Source organism: Pogona vitticeps, chromosome 7 (genome assembly GCF_051106095.1).
Source record: "Pogona vitticeps strain Pit_001003342236 chromosome 7, PviZW2.1, whole genome shotgun sequence".
NCBI lineage: Eukaryota > Metazoa > Chordata > Lepidosauria > Squamata > Agamidae > Pogona > Pogona vitticeps.
In genome coordinates, this window is record NC_135789.1 from 27,542,668 (window position 1) to 27,556,477 (window position 13,810).

Consider the following 13,810-nt stretch of genomic DNA (forward strand, 5'->3'; position numbering starts at 1 on the left):
AGGATTGACGAAGGAGGAAAACTTGGTTTCTAGATTTGGATTTTGGATCCACCGGGTTCTGTGGCTTCCGCCTTCATGGAATGATAGAGTCATGGAATCATGAAGTTGGAAGGGGCTCATAGGGCCATCGAGGGGGCCTCTGTGGGCCCTGTTTTTTTTCTGAGAAGGAGTTGTGAGGACAGACAGACAGACACAACATAAGAAAAGGTTTGACGAATATAAAATGTGTCAACGTTACTTTCAAAATACTGCTTCGAAAGCAGTAGACAATGCAGTTCTGTTTTGGACTGTCAAAATGTAAGGCGAACGTGTTCATTTTAAGGCATTATTTCCAAACTCTGCTTTAGTGCATGGACAGAGTTCCTACTCCTGTTCCTCTGAAGAGGCCGGCCACAGAGACTGGCGAAACGTCAAGAAGAACAACCTTCAGAACACGGCCAAAGAGCCCGAAAAACCCACAACAACCATCTGCTTTCGTGGCTTAAATACACTCTCCCACTGTCAAACTCCAGAAATTGACTGAGGTCCAGGCTTTTTTTAGTCGCCGAAATCATTACGTTTGCCACATGATGTTGTTTCAAGGAACTCGGGGGGGAGATGAAGCGGCCTCGGGCGTCTTTAGTTCTGGCTGTTCTCCTGAAACAAATTCTTTGGAATGCGCACCCTGATTTCTCTGTTTCTCTTTTTCAACACACAGGATTGTGTGCAATTGAACCAATACAAGTTGAAAACTGAGATAGGAAAGGTAAGTTCCCAAAGCCTGTTTTTTTCTCTTTTAGGGTGCGGTGCCGGAGAGCTCCGTGGCTTAGAGCCAGAGATTGGGGTTCGATTCCCCCACGGTGCCTCTTTGACAGGGACTCGACTTGATGAATCAGAGTTGGCAATGCCGGATTACGTAGATGGATGGTGTGTGATTTGGTGTAAGACAATTCCTTATGTGCCTAACATCAGGTTACACAGCGATAACCCCTCAGCTTTCTCTCCGCGGCAGTAAAAACTCTTATGCTTCCAGACCTGTCGCTGAGCAAAGCTTTCCGCCTTATTCTGATTTGGCCAGAATCCTGTTGCTGATTTACCCTTACATAAGGGAAATTGCGTAAGTCTTGGTGGCAAATTGCCCTTCATTAAGAAAGTGCTGGTTGTGTTCCTGGACGTGTGCATGGCTGGGAACGCAACCCGCACTGTGTTAATGAGCTGCAGTTTGCTGCCAGAACTTATGCAGTTTCCATTATTATGCATGCATAAATCAACAATAGGATTCTGGCTATGGTTGTTGTTGATAATGATTGATTCCAACTGCTATCACCGTTTGGTTCTATTTTCCCTTCCACCTGGAAATGTACGGCCTGGCTGTTTGCCCAGAGGATCCAGACAGAGGCAGCCAGGTCTTCTAGAGCATTTAATATAGCCAATTGCAGAGAATCTGAAAAGCCAGCTTTCATTAACCAGGCCTGGTTAATTCCCTATTTCCATATAAATGCCGTGTGCGTTGATTTCTTTTGACATCTAAAGCCTTCTCCCTGCGTGCCGCTGAAAAGCACTCCGAAGCCTGAACTACTTCATCACTGCGGCGCTGGATCGGAGCCAAGGCTGTGTAGATGGCAGACTGAAGGCAAATGCCCTCGCAAGGCAGAAAGAATAATGCTAGTTCAAATCTACTCTTTGTTCCAGTGAGATTCGTTGAAATTCATGTTATGGCCCAAGATCTGTTGCTTAGTATAATTTGATTGACAAATTGTGCCAGACTTTGGGGGGATTTTGTAAGCAGACTCCTCCTTAAATTCCACTGATTCCAATGGGCCTACTCTAACTCCAACTTACTGTGCTAAAGTCATTCAGTTAGAATAGGCCCATTTGAATCTAGGGAATGGTGGAGTTAGCTCATCCAAGCCCCATTGATTCCGTGGGCCTACTACTTAAGTGATCTGTAGTCAGCAACAGGATTTGAGCCATTTGGAAGCAACAAGATCCATTCAGTTCAATGGATCCATTCGACTTGGGGCTCTCAATGGTTTTAGCCCAGTAATACTGTTTTATTTGGGGCATCATTTGTGCACATGCTAGCTTACAGAGGAAAGGAAGGATAGATCCCTGCCCCAAGGAGGTTACAGCCTACGCTTAGATATGGGGCAGACAACATTGTGGATGGAAGCAAGACTCGCCTGAGCATTCCCCCAAATCCATAGCCATTTGTAGGCTATTTTGCCTGTCAACAGCAGAGTTTGGAGGTGTTGTTTTGGTGATTACAATGCCCAGTATCCCCAGCAAGCATGCCAGGAGATTCTAGGACTTGAAGTCTTCAAAAAGGAGCCTTTCCAAGCTCTGATTTTAAAAAAAGCAGGCCGCTGGGGTTTCATCAAAACACGTTTAGCTTCTGTAAACTTGATAGGCTCCGGCTGGTTCAGGCCACGGGTTCAGATCCTGGACATAAACAAAGCAGCTTTTGAAAGGTTAGGAAATGTCCGGAATTTTTTTTTTGGCTGGTGAAGATGGGGATTGTAGTTAAGCACATCCAGAAGGCACTAAGTTAGGAGGGCTGCCCTGTTTTAGATGCAGAGTGGGTCACAAAAGTCCGTTTTCTTATCTATATTATCTGATCTAATGCAGGTAAGAAGAGGAAGGCGATCAACTCAATTGATAGCAAGGTGGAGCTTGTTTATAAGTTACTAGAGTCATAAAGTACAAGGCCAGGTTCCCCCAATTAAGTCTGCGAGGGCCAGCTTAATTGATGTTGCTGTTGTTTTTGCATAACGATGTGCCTTTTAAGTCGATCCTGCTTTACAGTGACCCTTTTCAGGGTTTTTTCAGGTAGAGAATACTCAGAAAGGGTTTACCATTCTTTTCTTCTCAAGACACCCTGGGATTCTGCAGCTGACCCAAGGCTACCCAGGCAGGCTCTGCTTGCTGGAGGGCCCGTGGGGGAATCGAACTCGGAACCTCTGGCCCTGCAGCCAGAGACCTAAACCCCTGAGCGATCCAGCCGTACTGTCGTTATTTTTGCATGCCTGCTCCCATTTCGTTGAACGAGTCCTCAGCCGTTCCTGCTCTTTCTCTGTGTAACACGTCTCTAGGAGAGATTTAAGCATTTTTTAAAAGGATCAGACTCGTTGTTTGCCCCTTCCATGGCCGGGCAAGGTGGCCTCGGGCATCCAGAAACTGGGGGCGGGTAGTAAGATGTTCAGGGAGAAAGCAGGGTGTAGCACGAGTTGCCTGCCATTTTCTTTAACTCGCCTTCCAACGTGGGGAGGGATGGGGACCCATTAGCCAGTTGCCGGAAGCTTCGTGCCTGGAATAGAAGCTGGTCCTCTTTTGTTCGCCTCGGGCGGCCAGGTGTTGGGGGGCGGCCTTGCTCCTTCCCTGCTCCATCCGTGGCACACTTAATTGCAAAATTGGGTCCAGGTAACTGGCAAGCGCGGGTGCAGCTGGTATCTCAGCTGGCCTTCTGGGAGAACGGCGCGGCAGCCGGCTCCTCCGATGGAGATAATTACTGTGTATATCAAAATATACCCATGGCAGAATTCCCAGCTCAGCGACACCTGGGCTCTGCGTGATGAGAATCGGAGACGTCCTTTTCCTCCGACCTTCGCTGAGACGGGAAATTGAAAAGCGGCTGTCGCGGCAGCGAACGTTGAACCCGGAGGGAGCCCCGTGGACCAGGCGGAACCGCGTTGTTTGCTCAAAAAGGATTCGCCGCGCGCGATTTGCGAATCCAAACGGCTAAGCTGTCGGCCTTTGAAAGAGCCGGCTGGTTCAATTTCGCACCCCGTTAGGGAGATTTAGTTTTGTCCACGTAGATGTTCAAGGAAGCTTGGGGAGAAGTTTTCTTTTGAAGAGGAGAAACCCAGCTATTTTCAAAGATGTAAATGTCGTCCATTTCATCCCGTCTCTGCAATTGTAAACATTCATGACCGGACCTTTTGACATTCAATCATTCATAGAGTCGTGGATAAAGGGGGTGTAATAACAGAGTAACAGACTAGGACTCAAGAAGTCTGGATTCAAATCCTTGATCAGCCATAGGCATTCATGGTTTAATAATAACAATAACAATAATAACAATAATAACAATAATAACAATAATAACAATAATAACAACAACAACAACAACAACAACAACAGAATAATAATAATAATAATAATAATAATAATAATAATAATAATAATAATAATAATAATAATAATAATAATAATAATAATAATAATAATAATAATAATAATAATAATAATAATGGGACATTCCTGCCAGTTTGGAGAGCCACAGATAAAGCAAACGGCTTAAAATGGACATGACAACATTGTCTATGTATTTCTTTTTAGGGTTCCTATGGTGTTGTGAAGCTAGCCTATAATGAGAATGATGACCAATATTATGTAAGTATCTTTATTTCCCCCCTTTTTCTAGCCTTCTCATGTACCGTGATCTTGGAGGGGGTAACTTCTCAAGAATCCATATTTTGGAAAAGAACCAATCGTTGGTTTCCCAGCTCAGCCAAAGTATAATATTCAGACGTACAAGCTTCTCACTCAGAAGGAAGGAAGGAAGAGGGAGGGAAGAAAAGAAGGGAGGAAGGAACGAAGGATGGGAGGAAGGAAGGAAGGAAGAAGAAAGAAAGAAAGAAAGAAAGAAAAAGAAAGAAAGAAAGAAAGAAAGAAAGAAAGAAAGAAAGAAAGAAAGAAAGAAAGAAAGAAAGTGAAATGAAATGAAACAAAATGAAAATAAAGGAAATATTAAAAGCACCATGCAGGCTTAAAAGATCTGGTTCCAAATTATGTAATTTGCTAACAGTTGGTTACCTCCCACACACTGTCTTGATTGACAAGCGGCTTTTCAAACCAAAATTAGATTTCTTGTTCTTATTGCTCCTTTTTTGGGAATTGTGTAATAACAATGCACTTTGAAAAGGGGGCGGCCGAAGGAGGGCGAGGGGAGGTTTCGTACCACCATGTCACACCGGGCGTCCTCTGAACCACCCCTCATTCTCACAGCTGGGAACAATTTGTTTTTTTTAATTCCCCGCGCGGCTCGATTCCTCCTTCCCATTGTATTCTTTCTTTTTCCAGAAAAAGGGGGGGGGGAACAGTTACAAATTAAACAGGGGAGTATTATTTTCATGTCTGCGAAGGGCCAGGCTAAGATATGCAGAGCCGTATGCTGTATTCTTTAAGAAACCCTGTAACATTGCCATTTTAAAAAAAAAAAGTATTCTAACAAATAGGTAAACTTGAATTGTTATTACTGATTATCTTTATAATCATGATGATGTGCCATCAACTCAATCCTGATTTATGGTGATCCTTTTTCAGGGTTTTCCTGACAGAGAATACTCAAAAATGGTTGGCCCTTCCCTTCTTCTTGGGGGGGGGGGTAAATCCCTGGGACGACTGTGCAGCTTGCCCAAGGCTACCCAGGCTGGCTCTTCTCTCTGGAGATGCACAGTGGAGGAATCGAACTCCCAACCTCTGGCTCCTCAGCCTGATAACTAAATCGGCCAGTTCAGAAGTGGTTTGTCATCCCTTTTTCTCTGAACTCACTCTGGGACGGTGCAGCTGGCCGAAGGCTACCCAGGCTGGCTCTTCTGAGATGCCTCAAACAGATGGCTCAAACTCCCAATCTCTGGCTCTGCAGCCAGGGACCTAAAGCACTTAAATTTTCCAACCAGAGACCCTTAATAATATGAAGCTCTTAATCAATCGCCAGAAGTCCAAATTCCATTTTTCCAGCCCGAGGGCCTCCAGAGGCCACTCTGGTCCCACCAAATAAAAAAAGAATCAGATGGCCACATCTTAGCCGGGCTAATCGCTGGCCATTTTGGCACGGTGATTCTGGAGGTTACAGTTTTTAAAAGTAACTTTTCCAAAATCCCGAAGTAACTTTTTCCCAAATCAAGAGTCACAAGAACTCCCCAAACGTGGTGCTATTGTACCGAGCCCTGGGACATGACACAGCTTTCCTAACAGTGTTTCCTCCCCTTTTTCTCTCTCTTCCTACAGGCCATGAAAGTTCTCTCCAAAAAAAAGTTATTGAAGCAATATGGATTTCCACGTAGGTACCTGTATTTTTTTAATTAATTTTTTTTAAAAAATTAAACTTTTTTTGAAAGTCAGGAATAATAATAATGTGTTGTCAAATCGATTCCAACTTATAGTGATCCTTTTAAAGTTTTTTTGGGGGGTAGAGAATACTCAAAAATGGTTGACCATTCCCTTCTTCTGGGGGTGCCCCGAGACTGTGCAGCTTGCCCAAGGCTACCCAGGCTGGCTCTTCTCCCAGTGCAGAATCAAACCCACAACCTCTGGCTCCCCGCTGTTGTCTCCTGACCACTATAAGCCAGTCCCCACTTGATGGCACATAACACCACCACCCAATTTTGGGCCAAGGTTTGGCAAAAAAAATCGGTGGTGATTTCAAATTACAGCCCTTTGGGCTTAGATTTGAAACTGATAGACGTACTTTTCAAAGTGGTACCTGTGTTAAGTCTGGGCAGGCGTCTCAAGAAGAAACGGAACACAAAGCAAAAGCAATAAAAAGAGAATTAACTGCTATATTTGAATGTAATTCAGTTCTAGCTGTGTTAAAATACAGTGGTGCCTCGCTTAACGACGATAATCTGTTCCAGGAAAATTGCCGTTAAGCAAAAATATTGTAAAACGAAATTAAAAACCCCATTGGAACCTGTTCAATGCGTTCCAGTGGAGTAAAAACTCACAGTCCAGCGAAGATCCTCCATATGGCAGCCATTTTCGCTGCCTGTATAGCGAGGAATCTGTCCCTAAACACAGCAGGGAGCCATTTTAAGCACCCGGCGGCCATTTTGAAACCACCGATCACCTGTTAAAAAAACATCGTTTTGCGAAGAATCGGTTCCCGAAGAAGGGAACCGATCATCGCAAAGCGAAAAACCCTATTTAGACCATCGTTTTGCGATCACAATTGCGATTGCAAAAAGATTGTCATACAGCGATTTTGTCGTAATGCGGGGCAATCGTTAAGCAGGGCACCACTGTATAGCAATTGGACTTCAAGGTCATCCAGTACAAGTTTTTGATTTAAATGTGTAATCCAGTATGCATAATCTCTGGGCAATCCCATTATCTCCGTGTCTTTTCTAAAACACTTCCTTATGGGTACCAGCTTAGTTCCTCTGCACACGTAATCTATATGGGTGTCATTCTCGCAATGCAAAGTTGAAGCTGTAAGTTGAGCTAGACATGGTTCCAGCTGTGTGAGGTTCTCAAGGGAGAGCCATTTATGACCAGGGGTGCTGTCTTCCAACTGGGAAAGTGTCTTGGGAGGGTTGTTACGTTCCAGCTGCATATATTTGATATGCATTATTATTTGAATCACACAGGCAGCTTGGGGGGTGGAGTGGGAGAGCTCCCAAAGGGAACCCATGAATCATTTCTCTTCTGACGCTCTTCATTTCCTTTGCTGAAGGCCGACCTCCACCTCGGGGATCGAAAGCTGCGGCCGGTGAGCAGCCCAAACCAATGGCCCCCTTAGATCGGATTTATCAGGAGATAGCCATCTTAAAGAAACTGGATCATATCAATGTGGTCAAGCTGATTGAGGTTCGTTTACTTCTGCTGTGTCTGTGGGTACATTCAAGGAGCATTTCTAGAATTCTCCCCGGGCTGAGAGTCTCCCTGGATTTGCAAAAACTGACTTCCTTTTAATCTTATCAACATTACACAGCCGGTTTGATAGTGCTTTCAATCTTCATGACTGCTGTATCCTAGTGAATTCTTGGGAGTTGTCATTTGTCGAAAAATGGTAGGAAACCCTGTGTTCTCTCCTATTTTTATATCGCTCCCTCCCTCCATTATTTGTCAATAAAAAATTCTCAGCACCTTCGACAAACTACAGTTCCCAGATTCTCCACCAAACTATCATTCCCGGACTTTTTTTGAGAGATCGGTGGCAATTCAGCTGATCTACTTTTAGTGGCCATTTTGGACAGCTCTGCTCCGCATGGATCGAGAGGGGAGAAGGAAATCCGCAAACCGGAACCCATTTTTTTCTTTCATTCGATTTAGGTCCTGGATGATCCTGCGGAGGACAATCTATACATGGGTAAGTGATTCATAAAAGCGAGAGACGCAAACCGGATCAAACCAGAAGACTAGAGATGCGAAAATATAAATATTTAGATGTTACTGCGTTTTTCTGTTTTTCTATTCATCCTTGTTTCCTATCTCATGGTGAGGTTTGATCCGCATCAAGATTGCTGCCTTTATTGTCTTTTTCTCCGAGAGTCACATTTATCTATGCATTTTTCCTATGCATTTTCCCGCAATTGTCAAAAGACAGGATGTGGTTCTTCTCTCGACGAATCTCGGGGAGTGCAAAAGGCTTTGTCTTTTTTCCTACCGTAGGCTGATAGAATTCAGCATCCTGTTTTGCTACCACGGTTCTGTAGATGCTTCTGGGGAGCCGACATGTATGATAAAAGAGTCCCAACGTGGCTTCTCTTGCTGAAACATATTCAAATGTATGCGTATCAGAAGTCTATGCATATTTACTCAGGCATAAATCCTAGGATGTTCAGTAGAGATACCCACGGAGCTCAACCAGACTTTCCCCTGAGGGAGAAGATCACACATTAGGAGAAACATGCATTTCCTGTTCTTATAGTATTTTCCCTCCAGACACGCAAACAGTTCAAAGCTCCATGCCTTGGGGGGGGGGGAATCGGACAAGCAAGTGTTTGTCTGCCAGGATAAATTATGAAGCAAAAAGCAAGTGAATTTGTAAAATGCAGATTGAGGCAAGTTCGTTTGATACTAAAGAAAACAGCCTTTTACTTATCGGAGAGCGGTGTTTTGAGTGGTGTACTAACGGTATCATTCAGTTTGCCACAGAGAGGACAACGGGCTTTAAAACCTCTTAACTGATTGTCAGCTGTAACCTTTCTTTTCCCCCCTTTTGTCTCTTCCAGTGTTTGACCTCCTCCGAAAGGGGTAAGTAGTTTATAATAAACGGGACCTGTGCGTATGCCTTGAGTGAAGAGATGATGAGCCGTTGACACCTTTTGACTTGTGTGAAGCAGGCCTTCCTTTTGTCTCTCCCTGCTTGGAACAGGGTCCTGTTGTATATTAAAGCCTCATTCCTTTTCTGCCTTTTCACCCTTTAAGGTTGCTGATGTGCATTTACTGGTTGGTTGGTTGGTTGGTTGGTTGGTTGGTTGGTTGGTTGGTTGGTTGGTTGGTTGGTTGGTTGGTTGGTTGGTTGGTTGGTTGGTTGGTTGGTTGGTTGGTTGGTTGGTTGGTTGGTTGGTTGGTTGGTTGGTTGGTTGGTTGGTTGGTTGGTTGGTTGGTTGGCTGGTTTGGCTGGTTTGGCTGGTTTGGCTGGTTTGGCTGGTTGGTTTGGCTGGTTGGTTGGTTTGGCTGGTTGGTTGGTTGGTTGGTTGGTTGGTTGGTTGGTTGGTTGGTTGGTTGGTTGGTTGGTTGGTTGGTTGGTTGGTTGGTTGGTTGGTTGGTTGGTTGGTTGGTTGGTTGGACGGATGGTTGGTTGGTTGGTTGGTTGGTTGGTTGGTTGGACGGATGGTTGGACGGATGGTTGGACGGATGGTTGGTCGGTTGGTTGGTCGGTTGGTTGGTCGATTGGTTGGTCGGTTGGTTGGTTGGTTGGTTGGTTGGACGGATGGTTGGTTGATTGGTTGGACGGATGGTTGGTTGGATGGATGGTTGGTTGGACGGATGGTTGGTTGGTTGGTTGGTTGGTTGGGTTTTTTATCCTGCCTTTCTCCCTTAGTGGGGACTGGGTGGAGACCCACATGTGCACACTGATAAAAAAATTCTCCCCTCTTTCAGGCCAGTCATGGAAGTGCCGTGTGAAACGCCATTCACGGAAGAACAGGCTCGCCTCTATTTGAGGGACATCGTCCTGGGCATTGAGTACTGTGAGTAGGCAGCTACTTGGCTTCCTATAATGCATGCTTGAGTCACATCCAAGGTCCGCAAAAAGACAGGCAGGCTTGCAGAGCTCTGGAAGCATTTCTGAAGCGAGTCTTAGAAGATGTCCCGCTTTCCAACATAGGTCGATTAGGACAGTTTGGAAAAACTTGGAAGCTTTGCTCAGCACATCCCAGATCATTCCCATCATGCCAACCTGGGAAATACTTCCTTTTGGGGGGGTGGCTGCAATTCCTAGAATTCTCCAGCCTGTGAGGCTGAAAGAGGAATTCTGGGAATTTGGGTTGGAAGAGAAAAGAAACCTGGCTGTTTCTGAGTGCTGAGGTATGATCGGGGACCTGGCTCCCATATCTGCTGAAATCTGGAGAGTAAAGAGGCAGAAATATAGTCAGGAGCAAGAACGTAGAGCCTTTTTAAACTTCTTTCACATTAGGCTCATTTCTAAGTTGGCTTTCTTCTCAATGTTTCTATGACTCATCTGTTTCTTTTACTGTTTGTTGAATGGCATTTCATACTGTTTTCTCTCCTCCTCCACCACCCCAGGCAAATCTTAAGATATTCTAAACCAGTTTAAGCAGGCATTTTGCCTAGAAAGCTAATAATAAGCCCATTTGGAGCCTTTTTGAACCTATCAGAAATTTATAAAATAGGAGAGATTCTATCTATTCTCCCCATACGTTGCTATCAAGTCGATGGACTTAATCCCAAGTAGCGCTGCTGGATGTAAGATAATTTATGCTACGACCTTCTTTTAATGCGCTGTTTGTTTTACTTCTGCTTAGATACTTGTTTTCAATCACGTACGTATGTGTGTTTTTCTCGTGGATTATTTTATTTTATTTTATTTGCAACAGCATGGCATCTCTGAGTCACGTTATTTTGACAGGGAAGAATCTCCATCCATCTGCTCTGACTCCTGATTGTTTGTTTCTCAGGAGCGAGCAGAATGCCGTATGTAGGTTTTTTTCCTGCCCACGGGAACAAAATTCTAGATCCCAGTCAGTCATTCTCTCCCCTCCTTCCTGATCCTTCTGTTGGCTCTATGAACTATCTGCCTACCTTCCTGGTTGACTGCCCTGTTGTTTGGCTGACTTGAGACTCAGGAGAAGTTTGGTGGTCCAGGGATAGGGAATTCCAGATGTTTTTGGATGTTGAACATCAGAATCGCCAGCTAAAGTAACTAATAGTTTGAGGTTGAGGAAGTGGTTTTTCCAGAACATTTGGGGTGGATAGAATGTCCTCATCAAGTGTAAGGACGTGTCCCTGGAGAATGACCAAGATCATCCACACTCTTGTATTTCCAATCACCATGTCTGGGTGTGAAAGCTGGGAAGGGAAAAATGGATTCGTCTGAAATTTAGTGCTGGAGGAGAGCAGTTTGCTGATACCCTAGACAGTCAGAAAGGCAAACCTGTGTGTCCTGGATCAAATCAAGCCTGAATAATTTCTGGAAGCAAAAAACATTGAATCTGAGGCTGTCCTACTTTGGGTACGTCATGAGAAGGCAAGATTCTTGGGAAAAGACAATAATGCTGGGAAAGGTCGAAGAGAGCAGGAAAAGATGAAGACCCAATGCGAGATGGACTGACTCCCTAAAGGAAGCCACAGACCTGAGTTTGCAAGAGCTGAGCAGCACAGTGGAGGACGGGGCATTTTGGAGAAGGCTCATTCATGGATGACTTGAGATCACATGTCAACAAAAGCACTAACAGAACCTCCTCACTCGTAGCTTCTGATGGCAGAGGGCAAAACGGGTCAAGTCATGTCCCTTTTAGGAAGCGGAAACAGGTCACACAGTACAGTGGTGCCTCGCGTTACGACGTTAATTCGTTCCAGCGAAATCGCTGTAGAACAAAAACGTCATAATGCGAAATTAAAAAGCCCATAGAAACGCATAAAAACCCGATTAATGCGTTCCTATGGGCTTGAAACTCACCGCCCAGCAAAGATCCTCCATAGCGCAGCCATTTTCGCTGCCCGTGCAGCGAGGAATCCATCCCAGAAAAGAGTGGGGAGCCATTTTTTTTAACCCGGTGGCCATTTTGAAACCGCCAATCAGCTGGTCGAAAATCGTCGTTTTGAGAGAATCGGTTCCCGAAGCAGGGAGCCGATCATCACATAGCGAAATTACCCCATAGGAAACATCATTTTGCGATCGCTTTTGCAATAGCAAAAAGTTCGTCGTAATGCAATTTCGTCATTCAACGGGGTGTTCGTCTTGCGAGGCACCACTGTACACAGCTTAGCTTGAACGTGACTCTGTCCCCTGGAAACCCAGGCTTTGTATTTTGATGAGACTTTTAAATTCTCTGCTGTGGTGTGGGAGAGTGCACTAGATGTCTCTAGAAGAGGATGGTAAGCGATGCACAAAAGCATGAATCACACGATGGAGCCTTGGCATTTAAAGCAGTCTCAAAACTATGTCGTGTAGATACGTTTGTAGTCTAGTTAGACGGATCAAGGTATGGCTGGCAAGATCAAGGCAGAAGAAATCAGCACCACAGACAGCTCCAAGCAAGTCCTGCTTTCTTTCCTAGAAGGCAAAATAGGAGAACGTCCGTCCCACCAGGGAGATAACACCAGTTAATGCATTATGTCGCCTGATGGGGACTCATCGTTGTTTCTTTGCATCCAGGAGAAGCTGATGGGACTGTTAAAAAGATCCTTCTCTGAGTTCTGTAGCTTAAGTCTATTGGGTAGAGGGATGAAAGAAGGAAAAAGCATAGTCAGAACATAGGCCAAGGTCATGCCACAAATCGGAGTGCTACCAGATGAGGTAGTGGAGATTCTAGCCTCTGGCTTGCAGAAAGAAACATAGCTGTGTGGACCACGTTCATCTTGAAATACCTTCAGGAATACCTTTGTTGACCACTGAAAGACAGTCATTGTCCTAACTTCAAGAAAGTTTTCTGTGCTACCATCTCATCAAGATCCCGGAAGGTCCCCCTACCTGCCAAAGTCTGCCTCTAAAGACGAAAGCGAAGGAGACGAACCTCGGTTGGAGAAAACTGGAGCCGGCGGAAGAGAGTGGGTTCCCCTGCTGTCAAATCTCCTTCCCGGAGACAACAGTAGGCTGAAGCAGAGCCTAGACCCTTCAGAAAGATGGGGAGGGAGGGGAATTGTATGAGGAAGAATGACGCACGTTGCACACAAACTCAAAAAACCCTCTTAAGATGCCTGACAGCTGGATGAAGCCAAAGTTCAACACAAGGTTCCAACAGAGGATCGCTGAGATTGTGAGATTTTGCCCTGAGTGGCCGTAGGTGTGTGTGTGTGCGGGGGTTACACAAACCCCAAGCTGGCTAGGGACACTTCTTAAACCAAGTTGCTGAGAGTATTTCCAACCGAACCCACCCAAGTTCCTTCTTCTGCCTTCCTGCTTGATTGATGTTCTCACCTTGACGTTCTGCTAACAATGCATCTGGCTGAGTTTTCTTTAGACAGTCCAACTGGTCGGACTCTGATTCATGGTGTGACCTTGGCTTGCGAGCTGGCCATTCTGTTCACCGGTTCCGTCCTACGGTCTGCCAAAATTCCCCCCTTGTGTCACAGGCTCAGAACTGTCTTTTTCATTCTTGGATGCAACAGAAACAAAAGATAAGGGATAGGAGAGAGGGAGGGAGGGAAATCAATTTTCATTCTCCCCAGACTTGCCACCATCGTGATCCTTTTGATGGCTGTATCTCCTAGAACATTTCGGTGGTTAATGCGGAGATTAACGTTGCTCCAGGGAGCTGTTTGAATTTGTCGGAGGAAGGAACGGGCTTAGAGAGAAGAACGGAAGGAATACGAGGACTGCTGCTCGAACCACAGGGAGCTTAGACACACTCCTCAAAGCACAATCCAATCCAGGGTTTGGGAAAAGTTACTACTCAGAGTTGGGAAAACACAGCAAAGG

General features: G+C 45.1%; 1 protein-coding gene across 2 annotated transcripts in view; it reads left to right on the forward strand.

Annotated features, from left to right (window-relative positions):
• Window positions 1-13,810, forward strand: part of CAMKK1 (calcium/calmodulin dependent protein kinase kinase 1) — a 55,680-nt gene that overhangs the window by 27,824 nt on the left and 14,046 nt on the right. For both annotated transcript variants that reach the window (XM_072978462.2, XM_072978463.2), the window contains exons 3-9: window positions 698-745; window positions 4,318-4,371; window positions 5,992-6,043; window positions 7,436-7,569; window positions 8,035-8,071; window positions 8,937-8,958; window positions 9,811-9,899. In XM_072978462.2, coding sequence (XP_072834563.2) covers window positions 698-745; window positions 4,318-4,371; window positions 5,992-6,043; window positions 7,436-7,569; window positions 8,035-8,071; window positions 8,937-8,958; window positions 9,811-9,899 — 436 coding nt within the window. The remainder of the gene's footprint in view (window positions 1-697; window positions 746-4,317; window positions 4,372-5,991; window positions 6,044-7,435; window positions 7,570-8,034; window positions 8,072-8,936; window positions 8,959-9,810; window positions 9,900-13,810) is intronic.